The sequence below is a fragment of the Dipodomys merriami genome, unplaced genomic scaffold (genome assembly GCF_024711535.1).
Source record: "Dipodomys merriami isolate MVZ:Mamm:240054 unplaced genomic scaffold, mDipMer1.0.p SCAF_8, whole genome shotgun sequence".
NCBI lineage: Eukaryota > Metazoa > Chordata > Mammalia > Rodentia > Heteromyidae > Dipodomys > Dipodomys merriami.
In genome coordinates this window covers 21,671,469-21,698,655 of record NW_027206401.1, presented here as the reverse complement: position 1 = coordinate 21,698,655, position 27,187 = coordinate 21,671,469, and the positions used below count along the sequence as shown (strand labels likewise).

At 38.3% G+C, this 27,187-nt stretch overlaps 1 protein-coding gene across 2 annotated transcripts in view; it reads left to right on the top strand.

Annotated features, from left to right (window-relative positions):
• Myb (MYB proto-oncogene, transcription factor) overlaps nucleotides 1–23,622 on the top strand; it is a 34,658-nt gene extending 11,036 nt beyond the window's left edge. The window contains exons 7-16 of one of the 2 annotated variants that reach the window (XM_070010164.1): nucleotides 922–1,002; nucleotides 1,376–1,480; nucleotides 3,173–3,427; nucleotides 4,307–4,669; nucleotides 6,620–6,762; nucleotides 7,933–8,047; nucleotides 8,366–8,491; nucleotides 9,466–9,576; nucleotides 10,734–10,841; nucleotides 22,263–23,622. In XM_070010164.1, the coding sequence (XP_069866265.1) occupies nucleotides 922–1,002; nucleotides 1,376–1,480; nucleotides 3,173–3,427; nucleotides 4,307–4,669; nucleotides 6,620–6,762; nucleotides 7,933–8,047; nucleotides 8,366–8,491; nucleotides 9,466–9,576; nucleotides 10,734–10,841; nucleotides 22,263–22,379 (1,524 nt within the window). In that variant the 3' untranslated portion in view covers nucleotides 22,380–23,622. The remainder of the gene's footprint in view (nucleotides 1–921; nucleotides 1,003–1,375; nucleotides 1,481–3,172; nucleotides 3,428–4,306; nucleotides 4,670–6,619; nucleotides 6,763–7,932; nucleotides 8,048–8,365; nucleotides 8,492–9,465; nucleotides 9,577–10,733; nucleotides 10,842–22,262) is intronic. The other variant, XM_070010163.1, reaches the window with a different exon arrangement.
• Nucleotides 23,623–27,187: the final 3,565 nt, after the last annotated feature.

Sequence of the window (27,187 nt, the reverse complement as noted above, 5' to 3'; positions counted from 1 at the left end):
ATGTAAATATAAATCTGAAGATAAATTTACGAATGTGCTGTCAAAGAGAAATGGGAAAAAGAAGCTATTTTTCTGGGCTACTATTTTTCCCTACTAAAAATGAGAAGCGAATGTAATACTACATGTAAAGATTTAAAAAGAAGGTAGCTTAGCACTAAAACACAATGGATGGTTGTAAGCTCAATTCTGACAGTGAACTAGAAAAATATCTTAATTCAGTCATTCCATAAATATTTGCCTTCATCCTCAGAGCCAAGAGTAGAGCTTTATGACATTGATTGTCTGAAGTTTCCTTTTATCTTCCTTTGGATTTGTGTCATTCTTTCCTTATTTCTAGATATTTATATCTATGGAGAGAGGATTTATAGTGGGTAGAAAAGAAGAATAATGAAGAAAACATATCAGGAAAGATGAACAGAATTATCAATAATAAATAACATAAGAATACAGAGATCCTATGAAAATGTTATGCAAACATATTCATAAACGCTTTTTGCTCTTCATTATCTGTTCCATGGATGTGATTATAAACTTTCCAGAAAGGTCTTCAGGTGAATGAATTCTCAGAGGTTTTGTGCTTTTTAAAAATTCTTATTCGAAGAATATTCTGAGTTACAAGCAGCTTGTGCCACTGGTTTTCCATGAAGACTTCTTATATATTTCATGAAATATATTTTACCTTATATTTTCCATTGTGTTTTTCTCTAAAAATGCTCCTTACAAGTGAAATCTTTAGTTTCTTTTACTATGTGGCTTTAGCTCTTGACTGAATGTCACATTCGAGTTTTTAAAACTTGTTTGGTGAATTTTATCAGTAAAGTACTATTTTCTTTAGTGCCAGAACAAAACCTTAGAAAAGCCAATGCCCTGAAGCATATGTATCCAGGAATGACTGGGCCTTTGTTTTGCTTTTTGAACTAGGTCTCCAGCCATGTTCCATATCCTGTAGCGTTACATGTAAATATAGTCAATGTCCCTCAGCCAGCTGCTGCAGCCATTCAGGTAAGATCATCCTGTGAAAGAACTCACTAGCTGGGTAAGGCATTACATTGAAGAAATCCTTTCTTTCTTACAGTTAAATACATATTTTCACCCAGCCACTTAAATAAAAAGAAAGAGGGGAGGGGAGCATTCAGACCAGTAACCTACCCATCTTGATTTCTGGAGACACTTGTCATCATGTTACAAGTTGAAGTAACACATCAATCAATATCCATTCTGGGTCAGATCTCCTATGATTCAGGAGGATTTCTGGTGTTGGTTTTGCATTAAGGCTCTGATCTGGGTCTGGTGGCTCACATTCTAAGCTGCAGTGCAATCATTGTACAGCTTCCAGTCACACGTCTGTCTTTTCCCCTTTAACTTGTAATTCCAGAGACACTATAATGACGAAGACCCTGAGAAAGAGAAGAGAATAAAGGAATTAGAGTTGCTCCTAATGTCTACTGAGAATGAGCTGAAAGGACAACAGGCATTACCAGTAAGGATGGCGCTTGTGTGCTGGGCTAGGGTGGGATGGGCCAGGTTGTCCCTAGACTTCTTAGTAGCATTTTTTTCTTCTCTTCTAAATATTAAACTAGGCTCAAACTCTATATATCCACTCACAGGATGTAAGCACAAGACATTGTTTCTAATAAAAATACTGTGGTTTATCAGAATGTACATTAAGTTGGAAGCAATCCCCCCAATTTTGCTAAATTTTAATGTAAGCAAATATTATTTTTTGTGTTTTTTTTGCCATATAATGTAGGCTTCATCACAAGGACTTCTGTTACTGGGGCTTGAATTTAGGGCCTCTGGGAAGTGTTCTGATTGTTATTGTAACAGAAATACAGTACCCCTTTGTGACTATACTTCTTTTTCCTATGAAAGATTAATGAATTCGAAGACTAATAAAGATAAACTGAATGTAAAGTTTGCATTGCTTTACAAAGCTCTGTATCCATCAGTGTCTATTTATCTGATTTTCTTTTCTTTTTCTGTTATTTTCTTACCCTGTATATTTTCATATTGTGAAATGTCAAACATGATTTGATGCATATTCAGTATATATATGCTATATATATGAATATATGCATGTGTGCATAGATAGGCACATATAAAATATAGAAATCTATAATACGTGAAATGTGAACTATATAAAATATAAAATACATAAACTATAAAATACATAAACTATAGGTAAGCTTATATAGATGTATATGTCTCCTCAGAAGTAACTTTAACCGCATTCTTTCACTGGCACGCCTGTGTTTGGGCCTTTATTGAATTCTGACATCTTTTTTGTGATAGGGCAGCAACCTGGGAAAACAGCATGTACTTTGTAAAATATGTAGTTAACCAACACAGTACATGAAAAAGAAGTGATACACAGTAGGTATCCTTGAGGGTCCATTTCTTTTCCTTAAAAAATAAAACGATTATGTGCACATGCCAGTTCCACTACTTTTTCACTTTAGTTACCGTTTTGCAATTTCTCCTGTTGCGTGGTCATGCTGTAAGGAGACTTCTGTTAATTTGCTCTTCTGCTTTTCTGACCACGTTCATTTGGCAGGCCTTCCCTGCTCCAGTGCAATCTGTAGCCTTAGAAAAGGGTAGAGGCAACGGAATCTGCACAGTATGTACAACTGTGTTTTTCTTTCAGGTGTACTTCCTTATAGATCAACACTTTAGTGTCTTTTACTATGTAGCTTTAGCTAGTTAGCCATGTTTAAAGGCTTGGCTAACTTTCAAGTCAGAGTTTTAAAAATGTGGTGCATTTTATCAGTAAAGTATTACCTTTCCATAGATAAGCTTGCAAACAGCACAAGTCCTAACCCTAGCAGTCATTGCCTTTTGCAAATCATACTTAAGTAGATTTCTAAGAGATTCAATATGAGAATCTCATACTCTTTGACATAGTCCCGTGAGTTGAAGCTTCAGCAAAAATGGCAGCAATTAGGGCAATTATATAGGTACAAACTAGTGCGCTACTAAAAAGCGAGGGGCTTCACCCTGACAAGAAGGAAACATCTTGACAACTGTCTCATAGGCATAAGTTGTGGATGATGCAACTAGTTTTATCTTTCCTCCAACAGCATCTGATACCTTGTGCAATATCATTGCTAAGTTCCTTCTTCCTTTCTTCTCCCCGCTCTTTTCTTTATTTCTACACCCCCCTCCCCTTCCTCAGACACAGAACCACACATGCAGCTACCCCGGGTGGCAGAGCACCTCCATTGCCGACCACAGCAGACCTCATGGAGACAGTGCACCTGTTTCCTGTTTGGGAGAACACCACTCCACTCCATCTCTGCCAGTGGATCCTGGTTCCCTGCCTGAAGAAAGTGCCTCACCTGCAAGGTGCATGATCGTCCACCAGGGCACCATTCTGGATAATGTTAAGAACCTCTTAGAATTTGCAGAAACACTCCAATTTATAGATTCTGTAAGTAGAATTGTCCAGGCAAGTACATGTTTCTGGAAGAGGAATTAGAAAACGCACTTTAAAGATAATTGCCATGATTCTATCGCACATATCTAATTGGCCTAGAGTCATATAAAAGTTAAAGTATGATTTTAGTCTTAGTTCATATATATTTTTTTTGAGATCCAATTTCTTAAGCTACCCAGACAAAAAGTAGCTTTCTGCACATTTCCTTTAAATGCATGTATCTTTAAAAATAATGATTTCGGCTTGTAAGGCAGAACAACTCACTGAGGTGATGGGATGATGTTTGAGTTACCTTTAACTGAGTTTTAGTTTTGCCTCTTGGTACTTCTCTAGAATTTGCCTTTACCTTCGTATAGCTTATTAAAAATTATGGGGCTTAAAGCACTCCTTCAGTGTATGTGAAGCAATAATCAGTTGGTGGGTGGGTAGGACTTGCCAAAATGGTGCACATCGATTCGGGGCCCGATGGTTCATTGAGATACATGAATCTTAGTGAGATCAAGTTGAGCTCAGCACTCACTTCGTTTCCTTGATTTCCAATTGGTTAAAAAGCCTTCATTGAATACTCATTAGATGGGGACTGGATATTGCCATAGCATGCCATATAGAACTTTCTGTGTGTTTTTGATTGCATATGAGTGAGAGTGTCACAACTTCCCACAGAATATGCACAAAATCCAGCCATGAGGCAGCGTAGACCCCGCCAATGCAAGGCAACAGAATAACTTTTGCCTCTGGCTAGGAGAAATGCAGCAAAGGGACCCAGTGTTTTCTTGCACTTCTCATCTTTGGCTCAGGGTTCTGCTTCAGGTGACAATGGCATACATTGTGCACACACTGTCTCAAAGCTCTGTGCCTCCCACATTGTTTCAGGATTCTTCAGCATGGTGTGATCTCAGCAGTTTTGAGTTCTTTGAAGAAGGAACTTTTTCACCTAGCCAACATCACACAGGCAGAGCCCGCCAACTTCAGCAAAGAGAGGGCCCTGGGACTAGACCTGCAGGAGGGCCTAGCCCAAGAGTGAACAGACGCATGTTGAGCGAGGGTTCCTTTGGCTCACCCAAGTCCTTACCTCCAGCAAGGCACGGCACAATTCCACTGGTCATCCTTCGCAAAAAATGGGGCCAGGGCAGCCCCTTAGCTGCTGGAGAATCTAGCTCCTTCCTCTTTGCTGATGGTAGCAGCTCAACTCCCAAGCCTTCCCCTGTCAAAAGCCTGCCCTTCTCCCCCTCGCAGGTAGAGCCTGATTTCTGCACAGCTGTTACTAATTTTCAGCAGACACCTGAGCCTTAATAATCTAGAAACTAATCCTTTGGAACAAATGACTAATTACTTCTGTCCTCGCTCATCTCATCCCTTGCTTCTGAGTCTAGTTGGGGCTAACTAAGCCCTACTGCTTCTTGAAGATGAGGCTGGCTGCATGCTGACTGATGATGGTCACACCTTCTCTCTTACTTTTGTTTTTTTGTAATTTGGAAGGTAGTTGCATGAGATATACTTTTATTTTCACATTAGAGTTTAACATTTCTGTCTCTCTTTTCCCATGTGAGTTCCTCCTTCTACAAAAAAACATTCTAACACGTTTTCCATTTCTGTTCATTTTTTTATGGTGTGATTCACTGACCCCAAAGAAACTATGATTATATAACATTTGGGTTGCAATGAGAAGATTTATAAAAAAATTCATATCCATCTTTAAGTGGAAATGTTTAGAGAGAGGATGAGAAACAAATGTTTAAGGAAAATGATCTAAATGTGAGTTCAATGTGAGTTCTTTTGAATTTTGCCATGGTATTTATAATACTAGTCAGACTTGTGTTCCTGAATTATTAAAAATAATTTAAATTATTTGCTAATTTGGCACTTTCAAAATATTTTTACAATATATTCACTGAAGATTTTTTGGTTTTGATGGGGAAGTGCTAAGAATCAAACCCAGGATCTTATGCAAGCTAGGCCAGCATACTACCTCATGGCCAAATTTGTTTTAAAAAATAAGGGTTTTTTTTTTGTCTGCATTTTTCAAATTATGATCTACAGAATATTTGTTCTGTAAAACTTTGATATTGTTGCACAAAAATTCTAAATATACAGATATGAAATTTTGTGAAAACTTGTTTCTTTATTGGAGTGCCCTTCAAAGTTTATTTGTTGCCATTGTTTTGTTTTCGTGGTCTTTTGTTTCATTTCGTACTTTATTTGAGATGGGAGTCTCACTCTGTTGTGTACACTGACCTGGAACTCCTAGGCTCAAGCAATCCTTCAGCTTCAGCCTCCTAAGTAAATAGGTCTAGAGGTACATACCACCAGGACTGACTTTCCTGAAAGTTTGTTTTCATTTGTATATGTTGAATTCAGGGACGCCAGTTATTTCCTGAGCAAACACTTGAATCACTTGAACCACACCTACAGTCCTTTTACTTTTTTGGTTTATTTCTCATGCTTTTTGCCTAGGGCTGGCCTTGGACCTGGGTTCCTCCTACGTCAGCCTCCAGAGTAGGTGGTATTATAGGCATGGACCACTATGGCCATCCACCTCAGAGTTATTAAGATGCTTACATGTCTTGTGAATTTCTAGGAGAATATTATGATACATTATGTTTCCCGAGCTCACTTTACCTTGGAATCATTTTAAGAATACCTATTTTCCCCCAGGACTTTTTCTGTTCTGACAGCTGTATAATATTATTCAATATTTTTTTACATAATTATGTGGAAATAACGTTAGTAAGCAAATCTTATATAACATATTTATAGATTCTTAAAGAGAGAATAATGTGAAAGCAAATAAACCTTTAATCTTTTTTCCAGTACCATAGTTGTTTATTATCATTATCAAGTATTATGTACTACACATAATCTTTTTAATGTTAATAAAAAAAACTGCCTCATCCTCATTAATGGCAAGTATCATTCATTGACACTATTTTCTTAGGATTTTTACCAACTTTTCAGCATTGACTCTAGATGTTATTTCTTAAACATGAAATTCCAAATTTTGGATGCTCAATTTAAGTAAAACAGTTCCCGCTCCACAATCATGTTCACATGACCGTGAACATGTTTATTATTTTGTGTAATGGGTCAGTAAAAAACATGCTAGTTGTCTAGGTGTGACTTTAACTTTTGCTGAATACAGAACCAGTGTTCAATCTAAGTAATTTTGTTCTTTCTCCTCATGTTTAGTTCTTAAATACTCCCAGTACCCATGAAAACTTAGACATGGAAATGCCTTCTTTAACCTCCACGCCTCTCAATGGTCACAAATTGACTGTTACAACACCATTTCATAGAGACCAGACTGTGAAAACTCACAAGGAAAATACCATGTAAGTCCTTAATTTGAAGAAAAGTCTTTATCTCATTTACCTGTACTAATGAAAATATAATCCTCAAATGTCTGACCTGCTTGTATGCTTACAATTTTACTGCTTCATCTGTATGTATTATCTACATTCCCACATTGAATATGTGTCTTGAGCACATTACAACGAAACTACAGGTAGGAGATGGGGGATAAACTAAATAATCATTTGTAGTCCACTCCAAAATTTTCCTGTACACATATAGCATAGTTTTTATATGTTTCTGTCTGGTTTGTTCATTGAATAAAGGCTGTTTTTTCTCACAGAAAAGATTTTCAACTTCCTTCTCCAATTCTAACCTTCAAAATGAGATCAAGTATAGTTCTTTACTGGGTTAATATTTTCAATCTTAGTTATTTTCTTTTAAAAATTCAAGTAGAAGCCAGGTGCTGGTGGCTCACACCTGTAATCCTAGCTACTCAGAAGGCTGAGATCTGAAGATCGCAGTTCCAAGCCAGCTCGGGCAGGAAAGACCATAAGACTCCTATCTCCAATAAACCACTAGAAAACCAGAAGTGGAGCTGTAGCTAAAGTGGTAGAGCGCTCGCCTTGAGCTGAAGAGCTGAGGGACAGTGCCCAGGCCCAGAGTTCAAGACCCACATCCAAAAAAAAAAAATTAAATAGAAAAATGGACGTCTGTTGACACCCCATGTGGTTAAAACCCAAGATTGATAAAGACTACAACTATTCAAGGAAATAGCAGGGAAAATAAAAGTGTAAATTATAAGAGACCTGAGAAAAGTACACTCGTACTAAGTAAGGTTAACACAGGTTTTCTAGTGTGGTCTCAATTTTAGTGAGTAGAAAAAAATCAGAAGCAAATGGCACCAGGTATCACAATGTATGTCGTCATTATACAGACCTAGGAACATTACTTGTGTCTTCAGATCCGTTTAGGAAAGATGAAGCAATATTTCAGTGCTCTTAGTCTTTGGGGTATAATATTTTGAAATATTTGTAAATATATGGTATGCATGTTATCTTTTCCTTAATGTATACATATGGTTGATTAGCAATCCAATTTCATACCAGTAACAGACCTTAGTATACTTTTTGGAAAATTGTTTGATCAGTAGAGCAATGTAATGGATACTTGTCTTTCTTATTCAACTATTGTTTGTTCTCTTTTTAAAGTTTCAGAACTCCAACTATCAAAAGGTCAATCCTAGAAAGCTCTCCAAGAACTCCTACACCATTTAAACATGCTCTCGCAGCTCAAGAAATTAAATATGGTCCCTTGAAGATGCTAGTAAGTTCTAGAAAAGTCCTTGGGCTTAGTCAGTTTATTAGCACAGTCAAAAATTTTCCTTTATGGGGCTGAGAAGGTGGCTCAGTGGTAGAGCTCTTGCCTTGCATGCCTGAGGCCCTGGGTTCGATTCCTCAGCACCACATAAGCAAAAAGAAAAAAGCCAGAAGTGGCACTGTAGCTCAAGTGGTAGAGTGCTAGCCTTGAGCTGAAGAGCTGAGGGACAGGGCCCAGGCCCAGAGTTCAGGCCCCACGACCGGACCCCCCCCCCAAAAAAAAGGAATTATCCTTTAATAACAGAATATCCATTCTTGCCTTTAGCCTCAGACACCCTCTCATCTAGTGGAAGATCTACAGGATGTGATCAAACAGGAATCCGACGAATCTGGAATTGTTACTGAATTTCCAGAGAATGGACCGCCCTTACTTAAGAAGATCAAACAAGAGGTAAGTTCAAGATCCTTGGAAAGGACAACCCCAAAGCCTGTTCGTTCTTTTGTGCAACTTGTCATACCATGTGAAAGCACTAGGATACACGATGTAAAAGCTTTTTGTCCAAGATCTATGCAAGATTCAATCAGAAACTATCATTCCACTGTAGCCACCACCGTTTCCAGATGGGAAGCCACATTGACATCATGGTTAGACAGAAAACAGAAAAGAGGGCAGCAGGATTTTTAAAAAATTATACTGCATCACATAAGCAGAAAAAGCCAGGAGTGGTGCTGTGGCTCAAGTGGTAGAGCACTAGCTTTGAGCTGAAGAGCTGAGGCACAGCACCCAGACCCAAAATTCAAGCTCCACGAATGACAAAACAAACAAACAAACTTCTAAAAAAATCCTAGGTTATAAAAAGATAAATATTTAATTTTCATGTTTTTACACATCAAAAAGAGTAGCCTGGGAACACAGATTCCATTGATGGTGAATATTGTATTCCTTCACTTTCTCATACCATGGAAAATTGGAATTTACATTGAAAAATAATAGTGTCTTTAATTCCATGGTTGAGAAAAGAAACTCCAACTGGCAAGAATTGAATTGTTGGGGCTGGGAAGATGGCTCAGTGGTAGAGCGCTTGCCTTGCATGCCTGAGGCCCTGGGTTTGATTCCTCAGCACCACATAAGCAAAAAGAAAAAAGCCGGAAGTGGCGCTGTGGCTCAGTGGTAGAGCGCTAGCCTTGAGCTGAAGAGCTGAGGGACAGCGCCCAGGCCCAGAGTTCAGGCCCCACGACCGGACCCAAAAAAAAAAAAAAAGAATTGAATTGTTGGTCAGGAACCTTCCCAACATGTGGAGTTCAGTGCCTCTTGGACTTATTTTCATGTAATGTGGCCTGTTTGAGACACAGGAAGGCACTCCTGAGAAGAAATGTTTGATAGAAGATGTAGCTTAGAAATGATAAAGTACTTCCTACTTTTAGGTGGAATCGCCAACTGATAAAGTGGGCAATTTCTTCTGCTCAAACCACTGGGAAGGGGACAGTCTACACACTCAGCTGTTTACCCAGGCGACACCTGTGGAAGATGCCCCAGTAAGTGCGTGCAAACAAGCCTCCAGCTGCTCTGTGAAGTTGGGCCCCACAAAATCCTGAATATTGGTGGGAAGGCTCAGATCGTTGCAGCAACAACCCGTTAATGCCTCTGATTTCTATTTATTCTCTACTGCATGATTTTTAAATAGTGATTATTCATGGAGATAGAAAGTTGAGAGTTTTGCTTAGGTATTAGAAATAGATTCTATTCCATTGGTGATTTTTTTTTCAATTTTTAAAAATGTTTTCAAAGTTCTTGCCATTTCTGTGGATATTTCCTTGAAAATATAATGCCGTTTCCCATTTTTTAAAAATTTACTTGTTTTCTAAAGGCAGTATTTCCTTGTAGTTAGATTGTCTGTGATTGGTTTTACAAAGTGTCTAGCATGGAGCCAACCATGATATAGACTAGAGGTGTGGCCTTGTACAGCTGTCTCACCCCATCACAGAAGAATTCATGGCATTTAGGACCCACCTCAAGTACCAAACTCTGAAGATGCTCAAGTCCCTTACAGGAAGTATCTTGATATTTCCATAGAACATATGCACTTATAACTTATATACAAGCTTATAACCCCTGAGACAATGTAAAGGGCTGTTACACTGTGTTGGTCAGGGAATTATGGCGAGAAAAGTAGTCTCTACATCCTCAGGCAGATGCCAAGTTTTCTTTCTGAATATTTTTGGTTGGCAAATCCATGGGTGCCAAGGACCAGCTGTATGGCATTACTTCGGTCACCACCACTTAATGATTGGGAAGTTGGAAATAGTTCCCTTTATGTCTTTCAAGCATCAGAGCAAGTAATAATTGCTAATGTTTTATTCAGTGTGCACTAAGTGGTAAGAACTAATCTAAGGGCTTTAGATGGATTAATTCATGCAATCCTCACAATAACCCTGAAGAGTTGATAACAATTTTTTCTTCCACCATAATAACAGGGACACTGAGCAGATTGGCCATTTGTTTAAGATTATGCAGGGCTGGTACCAGACTAGAACTCTGACTAGAACTCTGATTCTAAATGCTATATTTTCACCACTGTGCTGTTGTTAATTTGTAGCTTTAAAATATTTCTGCTCTCTACAATGTTAGAATGAGGTTGACTCTCATTTTATCCAAGCTTAATTTAAATTTTAAATGATTCCTTTCCCTTTAGAATATTCTTACAAGCTCTGTTTTAATGACGCCAGTATCAGAAGATGAAGACAATGTTCTCAAAGCATTCACAGTACCTAAAAACAGGTCCCTGTTGAGTCCTTTGCAGGTAATGACTGTTTTAACCTTGGTGACTTAAGCTTGATCCACTGAAAAACTGCTACCTATTATACATGACTATATGTGGTCTTTATTATTTCAGACATAAAGAAGTAATCCCTTAAAATTCTTTTGTGTGTGTGCTCCTGGAGATCCAACCCAGAGTATAGGTGCATGTCAGGCAAGTGCTCTGCCACTGGGCCACATCTCCAGTGCTAAACAATTTCTTTGTATCTAAGAAACAACTTACAAGTTTTTGTTGCTACTTATGTGAAACATGCTGGAAAGTTTTATAAGAGCAGGTCCTGCAAGCATGATGAAGTGACACATTCTTTTTTTACAATGACTAATACAGTATGTAACACTTACATCATCATCTTGCTTTTGTGTATTGGTGGCACTAGGAATTAAATCCAGGGCCTTGTCCCCGCAAGGCAGGTGGTTCTATGACTTGAGCTATGCCTTCAGCGTTCTCCTTCTGCTTTTAATCCCTCGTTAGATGTGTCTGTATAGTTCACTTTTATTTTTTTTTTTTTGGTCCAGTCGTGGGGCCTGAACTCTGGGCCTGGGCGCTGTCCCTCAGCTCTTCAGTTCAACGCTAGCACTCTACCACTTGAGCCATAGCACCACTTCCGGCTTTTTTTTCCTGCTTATGTGGTACTGAGGAATCGAACTCAGGGCCTCATGCATGTAAGGCAAGTGCTCTACCACTGAGCCACATTCCCAGCCAGTTCACTTTTTTCTAGATATTTATTTATTTATTTTTATTTTTGTGTAGGCACTAAAGCTTGAAATCAGAGCCGCATGCTATTGGTTGGCTTTTTTGCTCAAGTCTGGCACTACCACTTGAGACACACCTCCACTTCTAGCTTTTTGCTGGTTTATTAGAGATAAGAGTCCCACAGACTTTTTTTGCCAAAGCTATTTTCAAACCAGGATCCCCAGAGCTCAGCCTCCTAAGTAGCTAGGATTACAGGCGTGAGCCACCAGGGCCCAGCCAGATTTGTATTCTTTATGATCTATTACTAAACAATCAAAGCACAGAAACTGTTTAAATCTTAAGTAAAATTTGAAATTAATAGACAGAAAATATTTGCAATGTATCTGAATAAAGAAGGTAGGTGTCAATGTTATGGCTGATCTTTAGTAGGCCATTTTTCAATCAGGGTTTAATATCAAAAGAGATAACTATGAAGTATATAATGTGTTGATAAAATGCAACAAATTCCAACCCAAATTCCTGAGCCCAATGTATATTACCAAGGTAGCTTTGTACCTCCAGATTAACTATCCTAACATCCAGCAGACTGCAGCCCCCTCTGTTCTACTCACAGGAAAGTTTCAAAAAAAAACATTCTGATCAGTAGCAGGAAGTCATTTTTGGCGCTATAAATTAAAGGGCTCTGTAGCAGGTGGACTTGAGAGCTGACTCATTCTCCTTCTAGAGCTTTCCCACCATAGAGATATGTTTTCTCAGGCCAAATTGTGAGAATCTTAAAAATTCCCATTTTAGTGTTTGTGATACTATTATTTATATTTTTAGATGTGTGTGTGTGTGTGTGTGTGTGTGTGTGTGTGTGTGTGTGTGTGTGTGTGTGTGCCAACACTAGGGCTTAAACTCAGCTTCACAATCTCACTTGACTTTTTCACTGCAAGACAAGCCTCTTCTATTTTGTTTTGTTTTGCTGATTCATTGAAGATAAAGGTCTCAAGATTTGTCTGCTTGAGTCATCTTAGAACAGGAATCCTCAGTTCAGCCTCCTGAGTAGCTAGGATTACAGGTATAAACCACTGGCACCCAGCTTCAGTATCATTTTTAAAAATTACTAAGTACAAATCAGGAAGAGATGTACGCACATTGGCTTATTAATTAAATGAGATCATTTCCCGGTAGCTTTCCAATTGCTTTGGTAAAAGATGGCCGTGGGCTAGTGTGGGAGAGGGAACATCTGTAGTTGTGGATAAGCAGAAGTCCCTGAGACAGTCAGGCTCAGGTAGGACCCACCTGGAAAAGAATCTCAGCATCACTAAGACATAGGAGATGAGAAAGGCTAATCTCTACTCAGGCCTTAGAGAGGCACAGAAAACAGATTAGCAAGATGTAAATGCAAGAGACAACCATTTCACAATTTTACTTATAACGGATCCTTGATCCAGAAAGGAAAACCATTTTATTTTATTTTTCAGCCTGCAGTTCCTAGAGCATAGATTTTTTTTTATCCAGAAGATGGGACTGCCAGACATCCTTCAAGCCATCCTTCAAGCCAGAGCATAGAATTTGAATAATGCTAATAGCATATTAAGCTCAATTAAGTTCTACAGATACTTTGTAACTTTAGCCTAGTATTCAACCTATATTTATAATAGTATAGAAGAAGTACAGTCTGAATTTCAAAGGGTGAAACATAAATAAATTTAGGGAAGGAATCATTACTTTATTATTTTTCTAGACTTGAATCCTAATAATTTTTCTTTTTTTTCTCTTTTTTGTTTGTTTGTCAGTTGTGGAGCTTGAACTCAGGGCCTGGGTACTGTCTTTGAGCTCTTTTGCTCAAAGCTAGTGCTCTACCACTTTGAGCCACAGTTCCACTTCAGGTTTTTGGGTAGTTAATTGGAGACAAGAGTCTCATGGAGACAGCTGGCTTTGAACCATGATCCTCAGATTTTAGCCTCCTGAGTAGCTAGGATTACAGGGATGAGCCACAAGTGCACAGTTTCCTAATAACTTTTAAATTAACCAAACAGTGTGTAGGTAAAACCACTCACTCAGAGATAAAATATTTAGTATATAAAAGTTGACAAACAAGCGAGTGAAAATGGAAGGCCCTGAGTTCAAACCATTATACTAGCAGAATTAAAGAAAAAAAAGTTGATAGTATTTCAATATTTATGAAAATAGGTTGACTAATTTTATACCACAGATATTGTGTGTATGTGTGTATGTAGGTGTGTGTGTGTGTGTGTGTGTGTGTGTGTGTGTGTGTGTGAGAGAGAGAGAGAGAGAGAGAGAGAGAGAGAGAGAGAGAGAGAGAGAGAGGGAGAGAGAGAGAGGGAGAGAGACAGAGACAGACACAGAGAGAATATACTGGGGCTTAAACTCAAGGCTTGGGCACTGTCATTTAGCTTTTTTATTCAAGGCTGGTACTCTGTCATTTGAACCACAAGTCCACATCTGGTTTTAGGAGGTTAAGTCTCATGGACTTTTCTGCTCTGTCTAGACTCTAACATGGATGCTCAACCCCATGGGTAGCTAGGATTTCTAGCATGAACCACCCAGTGCTAGGATACCACGTATTAGTTATGCTACTAAATTAAAAAAGTAATCAGTATAGAACTGTATTAGCACATTTTTTATTTAGTAGGAATATTGCTTATTTTTGAAATTCAAAATTAAATAATAGCTTTATGTTAACTTGTGCTTTCTTTTGTATCAATGAGTTGTGGATGGTACGGATCCTTATGCATATGCTCTTTCATATATATATATATATATACATATATATATGGGAGAAAGTTTAATTTCTAAATTAAGCATAGTAATAAATTAATAATAACTAACCATACCCTAGAATCATATTTAAAACTTTTGAATGGTTCATTTCCTGAATTTTCCATTTCATGTTTTCAGACCATGATTGACCTTGGGTAACTGAAACTGTAGAAAGCAAAATAAGGATATGGGTCTGTGTTCCTACACAGTTTGATAATTTTACTTGCTTAAAACAATGCTATTTCATGTATGTCCATTGGTAACTCAATCTGACCCAATTAGGCAGATTTCTCACAGGCAGTATTATTGAACATCTTAGCATTTACTAAATGATTTGAGTATAGGGCTTAAGAGTACCTAAAATGACTACAAAGAAGTAATGAGAATGCTCAGCCTAGAGAGGTTGCTGCTTGGATCAGGAAAGATTGATTCATTATGCACAGCTACTTGGATTCTACCATTCAGAAATTACCCTGAGAGACAGCAAAGCAGTCCGTACACAGAGCGCTCTCCTGAGAGCATGGGGGGGGGGGGGGGGGGATTACCTGTTTTCCTCAGTATACTTTAAATTTGCTTTCTGTGTTGAGATAAATACATTATGCTAATTAACATTTCTTCAGGTAGACATTTTGACTAATAGATCCCAAACATTACTTAAGTTATAAACCATCTCAGCTTCTGTATTTTTCTCTTAAGTTATAATTTCCTCTTATTCCTATTTAAAACTCAAGGGTAAAAGATGTGTTTATATGCTTCTTACCCACTCACTTTCCCCTTTTTTTCCTAACCACAGAATGACAGCCTTAAATTTTAATTTCCTGACTTGACTTGTCATGGTTTTACTTAAAAAAAAAAAAAAAACAATGAGTCTAAGTAAATTTCTCAAGTCATTATTACTGAAACATATTCACAAAACATGAAATACAATTTTAATATAAGTATAAACTTGCAGTTGATACTCTTCTTAGCTTTTGACTCTGTAATTTAGATTGCTCCTAAAGTCATTTGTTTATGAAGCTTTATATTTCCAAAACAATAAGGCAAACCTTTTTGTATAAGTATAGCTGACAAGGTAATGAACTCATTTGGTAACAGAAACAAGGTTCTGGTCTAGACTCTACCATTTTCTACTACTTGTATGACTTTAATTCAGTAAATGACAAAATTAATGAAATGGTTCTTGTCTGTTAACTGCGAACTGTGGGCTATTACATAAGGTTGCTGAGATGGTCAAATGGATATACTTGGGTTTTCAAGATGGCAGCACTGGGCATATGTGTGCCAATGGTATTTGTTATTAGGCAAAGACTATTCAACTCTCTGTCCTTAAAATGACAGGACAAAGAGCCCTCAATAACACACTATGGTGTGTTATTTCCTGTAGCATACTATATTCCCTGTTCTAGTTTTGCAGAACAATGTCAGTGGGTCACCAAAAGAGCTAGGTAATTCAAACAATTCAGAAAACATAGGTACTGTGAAGATGAAAGAACTGATTTCCTAGTTTTCTCTATTTTTCTACTGCTTGTGTGTGCATGGAAACAGTCTCCATGGGATAGAGATCTTTCTGAACATCTGTTGATACAGTGTGCTGTTGCTGACCTGGTCTCCTGGATGTCTGCACACTCACTTTTTTCCACTTACCCTGGCAAAAATTCATGTAGCTGTCAGTAATACTTCTATTGACCTGCTTTCAATCAATGTTATACATCACGTAAGGTTTCTCTGTGCAGCTTTGGGGTTGAACAAGGAAAGCCTAAATGAAGCAGAGAGCTCTGTTCAGCTGAGGGTATCCTGCCCCAGAGATTATAGGACATGGGTTTTTCATTTGTTTTGTTTGCTTACACATAGAATACACACTGAGCTCGAATCTTTCTTGGAGAGATCAGCAAAAGCTAAATTGCTTTAGAACAATTCAGCATTTGTCTCAGTCTTCACGGTTGGGATCCAACCTGCTGGCAATCAAAGAGATATTCTTCCAAACTGTGGCCCGTTAGGCTATGTGATACAAACTATTGGGAAGTGTATAAATGTGCAAGATCAAAGACTGTGCAGACATTTGAAACAAACTGTATTTTTGGGATTGGTCCATCTACATGGACAATTGTTCGTTTAGGCTTGGGAAGTAAGAAACGAGTAGATGTGAGAACCTCCAGAATCCATCTCTATCTTTTCTATCCTGACTTTTAAGGTTCTTTTATCTGAAACAATATTAACAATCCTGACGTTGGAGACATTTAATTGATCTGGGAGAACATAGAACAGTGTTTACCAGCAAAGAAGCTTGGTGTCCATTAACCTAACAATAACATTTCTACCCTAGTTCATCTTTTACCTTTATGATACAACTTATATATAAGATTTTGTTTTGTTTTGTTTTGTTTTGCCAATTCTGGGACTTGAACTCTGGGCCTGGACATGGTCCCTGAGCTTTTCTGTCATGACTAGGTCTGTACTCCTTGAGATACAGCTCCACTTCTGGGTTTGGGTATTTTTTCTCTTTTGGTAGTTTTTAATGGCAACTAAGAGTCTCACAGACTTTCCTGCCTGGACTGGCTTTGAGCCACGATCCTCAGATCTTAGCCTCCTGAGTAGCTAGGATTACAGCTGTGAGCCACTGGTGCCCAGTCCACCTAAGAGATATCCTTTCAAAAGATGTCCCTCTGAGAAGAAATTTTGCCTTTTAGAATTTTCATCCAATGCAATTATTTTCTTCAGACAAGTTAAAAAGGGATAATGAGATGTTTCTTGTTTCTCGTTCTTTTCAACACAATTCATTTCTGCTTTATTATTTTTAAAGAAAACAAAATAAAAACTTACACCATCTCACCAGTTTTCCTTTGGTTTTACAACATATCTTTTAGATGTATTCACATTTCTTATTAAGTCTTTGCATTGCAGAACACAGATTTGCTCCTCCGCAGATACTATACAAGTTGCTATCTGAATTTAATAAAAGCACTTGTTGTTCAGTATGATTTAAAAAAAACAATATCTATTTAGATTCAAAATGAAAATGTGAGGATAGTCTGATACTGACAGAAAACTACCTGAATACATAGACTTGTCTCATTTCTTCTATTTTCTACAGAAGAATCTGAGTATTTATTCAGAATGTTTTATCTCCGTTAAAACTTTGACAGCTTATAGTTCACATGTGAGCAGGAGCAATGAAAAGTGTATTATAGGATAAGTGCAGTGACTCTGGATAGCACCAGGAGGATGTGTGGACAGAATTATCAGCAGTGACATGCATTAGGCCAGAATCACATGTCGGCAACAGCACCTAGGCATTGTAATCTAACAAGAATGTACGCACAGAAATCCATAATGCTTATTAATTCCTCACTGTACGTGAAACTAAAATTTAAGGAGAGGGACCAAGGAGGATATGCAAAATTTGGATGACAGTAGTTTTTTAATACAAAGGCATTCAATAGAGCTCTTCTGTCTGTTTGAAAAGTTGGCGTAGGGCTCTTGGTTCCAAGAACAGAGGAGAAAAAAAGGGAGCAGTTCTCTTTTGACCCAAGTACCTGAGCATTTGATCCTGCTTTGTGTTTATGTTCAGGCCATGGGTATGTGTCTGTTCTCACCAGTTTGTTACATTGTTTGTACAGTGTGCTGGCTTTTTCTCTCCCATTGAAAGGGAGAGCTTTGGAGCACACTGTCTGGCCTTTTCATTCTGGCACACATTAGCTGCTTCATCCCAGCGTTTGTTATTCCTGGGAGAATTAGATGTTTCAAGCTGTCCCGCCTGGCCTAACCCTAGCTACTGACATTCCAGGTTTATATGCTGAGGAATTTGAACATGTAAGTCATTTTGAGTGATAGCTTTGTAAATTTTCCTGTGTCTTAAAAGATGCAGATTGCCTGAAAAGTTTTCTCAACATAATAATGAAAAATATATGGTCCCTGCTTCATAAATAACTGGTCTTGAAGAAAGAGTCAAATATGAATCAATGATGAATCAGGTAATGTATCAAAGTCGCAATCATATTGAAGCGGCAAGTCTTAGTCTGACATTCTTCTGAACAGACTTGGGAAATTCTATGTCAACCTAAATGCTGTGTTCAAGAGATTAGAACTTGACTCTCATTAGCCGTCATATGAATCTAGTATTTTATTAAGATACTTAATTTACATATTTAGGAAACTTATTAGTTGAATCCCAGCTAGGTAGTGTGTGTATACTTATTTACATAAGTGTGTGTACTAGGAACTGAACCAAGGACCTTATGCATGCTACACAAGTGCTCTATCACTTGAACCATGCTGTTTGGCCTTAAGCTTGTATTTGTTTATCAAATACAATCCAAATAGCTCTCTCTATCTTTGCTAGGACTCGCTATAATGCAAGATCCTCCAAGTAGCTGACACCTGGCTGAAAAATACTTAATCGGAGTAAATAGAAGTAATCCCTTATTTCTTGTTGCTTACATCTATTTCCAGTCTCACTTTTATTCCCTTTTCCCCTTCCACTTCTTTTCAAGATATATGTTTTCTCTATGAATATTTTAAATCTGCATACAAGGTTTTTGTATATTAGGAGATTCATATTTGACATATGCTCTTTAGGACCCATACCTTGGCCTATATTCATCTAATAATCATTTCTCAGCACTGTGTAGCATTTTGAGGTAGATGACACACCATACTGAATTCTTCCCTCTCAAATAGTAGTTAGCATGCATCATAGTTTTCTACAATGACTACAAAGACTAGCTCAGGAATTGAAAAGATAAAAATAAATATTGGCAAAGTGACTTTCTAAAAAAGGATTCACCAGTTTTATAACTGGACAAATATCATTTTAACTAGACCTCATGTCTGTTTTTGTGTTAGTACCATGCTGTTTTTGTTATGATGGCCCTGTGGTATAATTTGAAGTCTGGTATTGTAGTACCAGTTCTATTTGCTCAGTATTTCTTTTGCTGTGTAGAGCCTTTTACACTTCATATGAACTTTTGGATTGATTGTTCTATTTCTGTGAAGAAGGACATTGGGACTTGGATAGGAATTGTATTGAATCTGTAGATCGCAGAACCTGCAGAAAATGGCAGTATGATCATTTTCACAGTATTAGCTCCATAAATATGAGAGGTCTTCCTATGAAAAACAAAAAAGATCATACTAAATCTTAATATTTTTTGGTCGGTTGTGGGGCTTGAACTCTGGGCTTGGGCACTGTCCCTCAGCTCTTCAACTCAAGGCTAGCACCCTACCACTTGAGCTACAGCACCATTTCCTGCCCAGGCTGGCTTTGAACCTCAATCCTCAGATCTCAGCCTCCTGAGTAGTTAAGATTACAGGTGTGAGCAACCAGCACACAGCTAAACCTTAATTTTTTTAACCGCCAATTTAGTGTTTCAGTTTTGTGCCCAAAATTTAAGCAACAATATCAAAGCAATGAAGAAAGCTAAAATACTACATTTGAATGTACAGAAACACGCCACAGACAGATGTATATTGAGTCCACATGTTTGAGTCTAGGGCAGTAGTTATTCAGAACTATTTCAAAGAATGCTATATTCACCATGGTGACGTTGTTTAAGAAAATATTAAACTATTAAATAGGACCTACTGTCAGTAGTCACCCAGAGTATCTAGCTGTCCTGTTTGTCTTGTCATTTCTCTGTTACAATGTTCCTAGGAAAAGAGTAGGCTAAGCCATTTGCTATGTGGTATATTGAGCTACACATTAAGCTCCTGAACTTTTAGAGTAAACCATACTTGACCTTACCACTTACATTGGTGAGGAGTGGGGAGATAGCTCAAGCTAAGAAACTCAGTTTGCATCCTAGGAAAGTCAAAACGTGGCACTAAAAGCTTATGTCACTGGAACTGTGTTCCAGCCATGGGGCAAGTAGACCTCACCACCTTGCAACTATAATGCTCTTAAAAATTATCAGACCTTTTTAAAAAAATTACTTTATTGTTATTATAGAGGTGACATACAGAGGGATTACAATCACATAAGTCAGGTAATGAGTGCATTTCCTTTGGTACAGTGTCTTCTGTTCCCTCATTCTTTCCCAGTCCCTTCCTTCCATCTACAAGCCTATGATCCTTCTCTGAATCTCAAGAATTTCCTGGTGAATTTCCCTTGAATTCCTATTAAGCTGCTTGTGTGGTTCTTGACAAAAAGTCTACTAAAGGCAACACTTTGCCCTCATTAGAATTGTTGACTCATGTATCGTACCTGAGTTTAGATTCTTGCGCCATCATTTCTTACCCAGGTGACCGTGAGTGCATTGCCCCAATTCTCTCCTCCTTTTAAATTGTCTTTTCCATAGGCCACACAGTGTACCAATACCTATGCTGGGGGGCGACTTGTGTGAGAGTTAAATGGGATGAGGCCCGTGAAAACTCTTAGAGCATACAGTGCTCAGGAGGGCCATGTTAAATGTTGCTATAGCATCACTGTGTCGGTTTTTCTCTCCTCCTCAGTCCTCCCCACTGGCAATATATAAATTGCTGCTTCCTGATTCTTTCCTGCTCTTCTTCCTCCTGGATGAGACTCTTGCTTTTCCACCTGTCTACCGTAATGATACCCATTCTTGTTCTTTCCATGAAGCAATGTCCCACAATGCACGTCTCTTCCCCTCTTCCTTTGCATGTGGCCCCACGAACCCCCAAACATTGCTATTTTCCCGTTGTGAATCATGTGTGCATGTTGTCCCTTAAAGGGCACATGAGACATTGAAGAGCAAAGGCCTTGTCTATTCTTCATTCCTCTTAGATGTCAATACCTGAAGTAGTACTTGTCCTGAACAAGTGGTTTCATCTTGAATTAGGGGTACATGTTCTCATGTTGGCCTGTTGGTTTCCCTCTATATGTTAGCTGCTGGAGAGCCCTATCAAGATGGTGGTTAACATAGATTTGGGGCTTTCTCTCATGAGATTTTGGGTATACATCTTGCCCCTTCATTGTATTATTTATTTTCTGATATTCATTTCCCTGTGCTTTCTGCATTTTTGCAACCCTTTTGTATTTATTCTGTAATCGTATTAAATACTTTGGAAATTAAGGGAGGCACCAATATCCCATATTTCAATTGGAGGCACAGCAGGAATTGTCTGTGCAGCAGATGACCAATCAATGTTCATAGCTACTCTACCACTTAGCTGCGGGAGAGACCTCAGCCAGTTACCTCCAATCTTCACCTCTGCAATTTTATTCTGACTAAATGGAGAATGAAACTATCTTTATGGGGTGGGTGCTTGTACTATTTAAATGAAATAATATGTGTGAGGGTCTACATACAGTCTTACCCTGGCATCTAGATACAGTTACTAGGATATTAGTTCTATCTTGTATCTTTTCATGGGTCTGTACAAATTAGACTATACAAGAAGCTGGGGTTGTCACTCAGTGGTAGAGCCCTTGTTCCTATTGTATGTGAGGCCCTGGTTCTGATCTCAGCACCAGAAAAAGAAACAAACAACAAAAAAGACATACTGCCAAGCACATATTTCTAAGCCAATTGTTTGAAAATAGATACCATGCTTAGCAGGCTGATCAATCCTTCACCTAAGTAAGTTATTGGCTCAAACATTCACTGGTTTGCCTAGTGAGTACTTTCTGAAACTCACTTTAGGTCTCTGGAGAACTATGTCCCTCCCTGTCTCCATCTAGGTAAAATCACTAAGAGGCAAGAGGCATTGTGGGTATGCAAAAGATGTGGTAGCTTTTGAAACCATTTGGGGTGGGTGTTCCCCTTTAACAATAAGCACTTTCCGGTTATTATGTCACCTAAGAATGGTGAGTGGTTGTCAGGGAGTTAGTTGGAAGTCTTTCCCACAAAGGCTTACTGGTGTTGGCCAATTTCCATCTGAAGGCCCAAATGGCCCAGTTAAGCCTCCTGGGATTGGAAACCCCTGTTGGACCTCAGTCTGTGCTTCCTAGTCTGACCCTGACATCACTTTTCTTTCCTCCCTTAGCCTTGCAGTGGTTCCTGGGAACCTGCATCTTGTGGGAAGACAGAGGACCAGATGACTGCTTCCGGTCAGGCTCGCAAATATGTGAATGCATTCTCAGCCCGGACTCTGGTCATGTGAGATGTTTCCAGAAAAAGCATTATGGTTTTCAGAACACTTCAAGTTGACTTTGCATTCCTCGACATGAAACTCTTCATGATTGGGAGAAGAACCTATTTTTGTTGTGGTACAACAGTTGAGAGCAGCACCAAGTGCGTCTAGTTGGATGGAATCTTACTGCATTTCACTCAACTAAAGGGATTTAAAAATAAAGGAATAGCAATCTTACCTAAATTATTAGGTAATGAATTGTAACCAGTTGTTAATATCTTAATGCAGATTTTTTAAACATAAAATGATATATCTGTATTTTAGAGAATTCAATAGATCAGTATTTTTGCCTGTGATGAGTTTTTTAAATTTTAAACAGAAAGGTACTCCAGTATTTCACTTTTCTCAATCACTAACCATACTTGTAGAAGTTTTTTTTTAAAAAAAAATCAGTAAAAGCATTACTATAAATGTTGGCTAAATACCATGAGACAATTAATGGAGATGGTAAATGTTCATTTGTGGTTAATTACATTTGGAGGTACATTTATTGTACTAAACCATTTTATGAGGGTTTTTTATAGCTTGCTTTAAAATTATTACTGTATGAAATAGTTTTATACAAAAATATATTTTTATTCAGTAATTTAATTTTGTAAATGCCAAATGAAAAAAAATGTGTTTTGCTGCTATGGTTCTTAGCCTGTAGACATGCTGCTAGTATCAAAGGGGCAGTAGAGCTTGATTGGAAAGAAAAGACACTTGGTGTTAGGTAATTGACTATGCACTAGTATTCAGACTTCAGACTTTTCTATTTATATATATATACATATATACACATATGTATATATATATATATGCTTTTTTCCTTTTGTAATACATTTGGAAAACTTGTTTGGGAGATTTTGAATTTTTGTTACTTGTTTTTTTAATTTTTGTTATTGTTGGTTTATGAAAGCATGCATTGCACTTCTTTTTTTTTTTTCCTTGGGAGATCTATGTTGTTAATGTCCTATGTGTTGTTTTGAGTTCAGCTGCATTGTTCAGGGGCTCTGAGTTCCATCAGCTTCCCCTACAGCTTCTAAATGTATGGTCATAGAACTGCCTCACGGATTCTGTGTTTTCAGCTGTGGAGACAATGACAGAGGTCAATAGCCAGTTGCTGCCTTAAGAACATTTGTGGAAGATGACTGGCTCTGAACTTTTGATATGACAGTGTATTTACTACTTACTGCCTTGTCGCAAAATAAAGCTGTGCCCTTATTTTACTTAACTTGTGACTTCTCTTATGCTTGTGATTGTTGGTGACAGTTGGACTCTTAAGAAGATGGAACAAACTGAAGCCACTCTTCTCTCTCAAAAATTTGCATAGACCAGCCTGGTCTGTAATCACAGCTACTCAGGGAGCTGGAGACCTGAGATTCATGGTTCATGTGACTCTTTTTTTTTTTTTTGGTCGGTTGTGGGGCTTGAACTCCGGGCCTGGGCGCTGTCCCTCAGCTCTTCAGCTCAAGGCAAGTGCTCAACTGCTTGAGCTACAGTGCCACTTCCGGTTTTCTAGTGATTTATTGGAGATAAGAGTCTCACAGACTTTCCTGCCTGAGCTGGCTTTCAATCATGATCCTCACATCTCAGGCTCCTGAGTAACTAGGATTACAGGCATGAGCCACCGGCTCCCAGCCTCTGTGTGACTCTTATCTCCAATAAACTACTCAGAAAAGACCAGAAGTGCCACTGTGGCTCAAGTGGTAGAGCTAGCCTTGAGCAAAAGGAACTCAAGGACAGTGCCCACACATACACACAATTTGCATATACACATACACATATACACACACACACAATTTGCCTATACCATCTGAATTTCATGAGAAAAAAAATGAATCATTTCTATGGAGAAAGATGGACAAGCAAACCAAGATAAAACATTGATATAATAAATCATAATGAGAACTGGGAAGAATCTTCTAGAATGTATCAATCTGGAGTCCAGCAGCTTTTTTTTTTTTTTTTTGGCCAGTCCTAGGGCTTGAACTCAGGGCCTGGGCACTGTCACTGTGCTTCTTTTGCTCAAGGCTAACACTCTACCACTTGAGTCACAGCACCACTTCTGGCTTTTTCTGTATATGTGGTACTGAAGGATCGAACCCAAGGCTTCATGCATGCTAGGCAAGCACTCTACTGCTAAGCCACATTCCCAGTCCTCCAGCAGCTTTTGAGTTGAGATACCCTGGATGTGGACAGGGCATGGGAAAGTCACAGGGTGGTTCATGCATGTAGCTATTGAAGAATATTGCTGTCTAAAAGGGAAGAGATAGGGAAATCTGAGCCCTGGAGAGGTACAGTGACCTCTGGCAAAGTCCTGACCACCTAAAGCACATCACAGGGAGTAAGTACATCCCTTATTTTTTTGCATCTCCACCCAGGTGTCCTCACCATGAGAATCTACCAGAAAACAGAATGTAAAGGAGCATCTGGATGGATGTAAGCCAGATCAGCCTTCTAGGGTATCTCCACTGTGGGCACAGCCATGTGTCAGTCCTGGGTCTTAAACTCAGGACATAGGTGTGGTACCTGAGCTTTGTATTCAAGACTAGCACACATATCCCTTAAGCCACAGATCTGCTTCTAGCCTTTTGGTAGCTTATTTGGGAAAAGAGTCTCAGCGAACTTACTGTTTGGGCTGGCTTTAAACTGTGATCCTTAGATCTCAGCCTCCTGAATAGCTAGGCATGAGCCAGCACTGGACTGAAGTCCTCCTTTCTTACAGATGAATCACCACTGACTCCATCTCTCAACTTAGTGTTCTTTCCATTATGTTGCCCTATCCTTTGAACATACATTCCTTTTCTTCTCCTTATGTTCCAATTCACACTTTGAATTTTCATATGCATGATACAGTTGGTGTTCATAAAGCTGAGGGTTTGTTACATTTAATTATTAGTATGACTGCTTGGCATTTTGTGATTCCTAGCTCTTAGCATATTCATGCCCTCTCAGAGTCGTTTTCCAGGTGCCAACTCTGCCATCTACTAGCAGTTTAAGCTTGGGCAAATTATTAAGCTCTTTGAGCCTTTTTTCCCCTTTGTCTAGGAAATGAGTTCATCCCTACTGTGGATCTTGCAATACGTAAAGCACTATACAAATGTGTGCCTTGCCAATACTCTCCACACTTAAGTGATATGATCATCTAGTATGTTACATGATCATCTGGTTGTTATGTACATTGCCAATTACAGAGGTAAATGTAGATGCCACATTATAATTAAAATAAGGCAATGGTAATATAAACCTCAGGTTCATGCAGGACTGAAATAAGGAGTAACTTTCCTGACAAATGGCTCTCTTACACTACTGTCAGTAATGCTACTAGTAATATTACAGTATTTGTTAGCTGCTTGGAAAGAAAGTGCTTAGGAATGAAAGGAACGGGAGAGAAGATTATTGGCAGGGAAAAGAATATGGTGGGGTCTCAGAAACTGGGAAAGTGAAAGGGAAATGTGGAGAAAAGGAAAAGATACGGAGCTGGAGAGCCATATACACTATACTTGAACTTTGTTCTAAGAGATATTAGAGTCATTGAGTGGTTTTAGGCAGGGAAATAAAACAATTAATTTATATCTGATTTATATAAATATAAAGAATCCTATTCAAATCCTTGATTCATAGATAGTAGAAAATTACTCCTCAGGTCAGTGGGAACAGATAAATTCAATCTATCAGATACAGTTCATTGGAGTATACTTTCTACTGCTTCTTTATTCTGACAGAATGTGCTTTAATTTGAGGAAAATCCTCTGCAATATATACATATATATATACATATATATATCTTTTGATCTGAAGTCTATAAAAGTTGCTTTCACTTTTACAGTTCATAAAGTAATTTATTTGGGAGGAATTGATTGCATAAGACACTTTTCTCCTAGAAGAATATTTCCAACAAATAATTTATCTGAAAATTTCCCTGCCATTTTTCAAAGTCCTCTGAGTTTTTTTTTAATGGGATATAATTCTTGATTATGTGTTGATGCATTTTGTTATTTTGTCCATTAAGAAATCATCTAACACCTGTCCTTGAAAATGTTTGCAGCTTAATTTTATATTTTATTTTACTCTTTAATCTAGAATTTTTATAGCCAGTGATTCTCAGACTTTATTGGACTCAGAAATACTTGTTTAAAGTAGAGATCCTTGACCGCACCCCTCAGGGATTCTGATGCAAGATTCAGGTGTAAGCTTAGGCATTTACAAGTTTCCAGATGATTCCAACACAGGTGGGCTGAGGGCACCATACTTTAAAAAAAAAAAAAAAAACTGACAAAATCCTGCCCTTAGGAACAAATGTCACTTCCTCAATGCTGTGTTTTCTAAGTATGTTTAATAGCTTTCAAATTCAGTAGAATCCATGAATTTTTATTAAAATATCCATTGGTCTATAGAATCCTAGAGAGAAAAAAAATTGTTTCTGGTCCTGGGGCTTGAGCTCAGAACTTGGGCTCTGTCCCTGAGCCTCTCTGTGATCAAGGCTAGTACTCTACCATTTCAGCTTTTTCTGAATAGTTTATTGGACATGAGTGTCATGGACTTTCCTGCCCAGACATGCTTCAAACCATTATCCTTAGATCTCAGCCTCCTGAGTAGCTAGGATTACACGAGTGAGCCACAGTTGCCTGGCTATATTTTTTTTTGCCTTTCCTGGGGCTTAAACTCTGTTTCTGGGCTCTGTCCCTGAGCCTCTCTGTGCAAGAAATATTAAGCTCTAAATTTTCTCAAACCTAGAGTCATTATGTTACCAGGATTGGTTGAAGCTAACGTTGGTCTCTAGATCCATGTTTTGT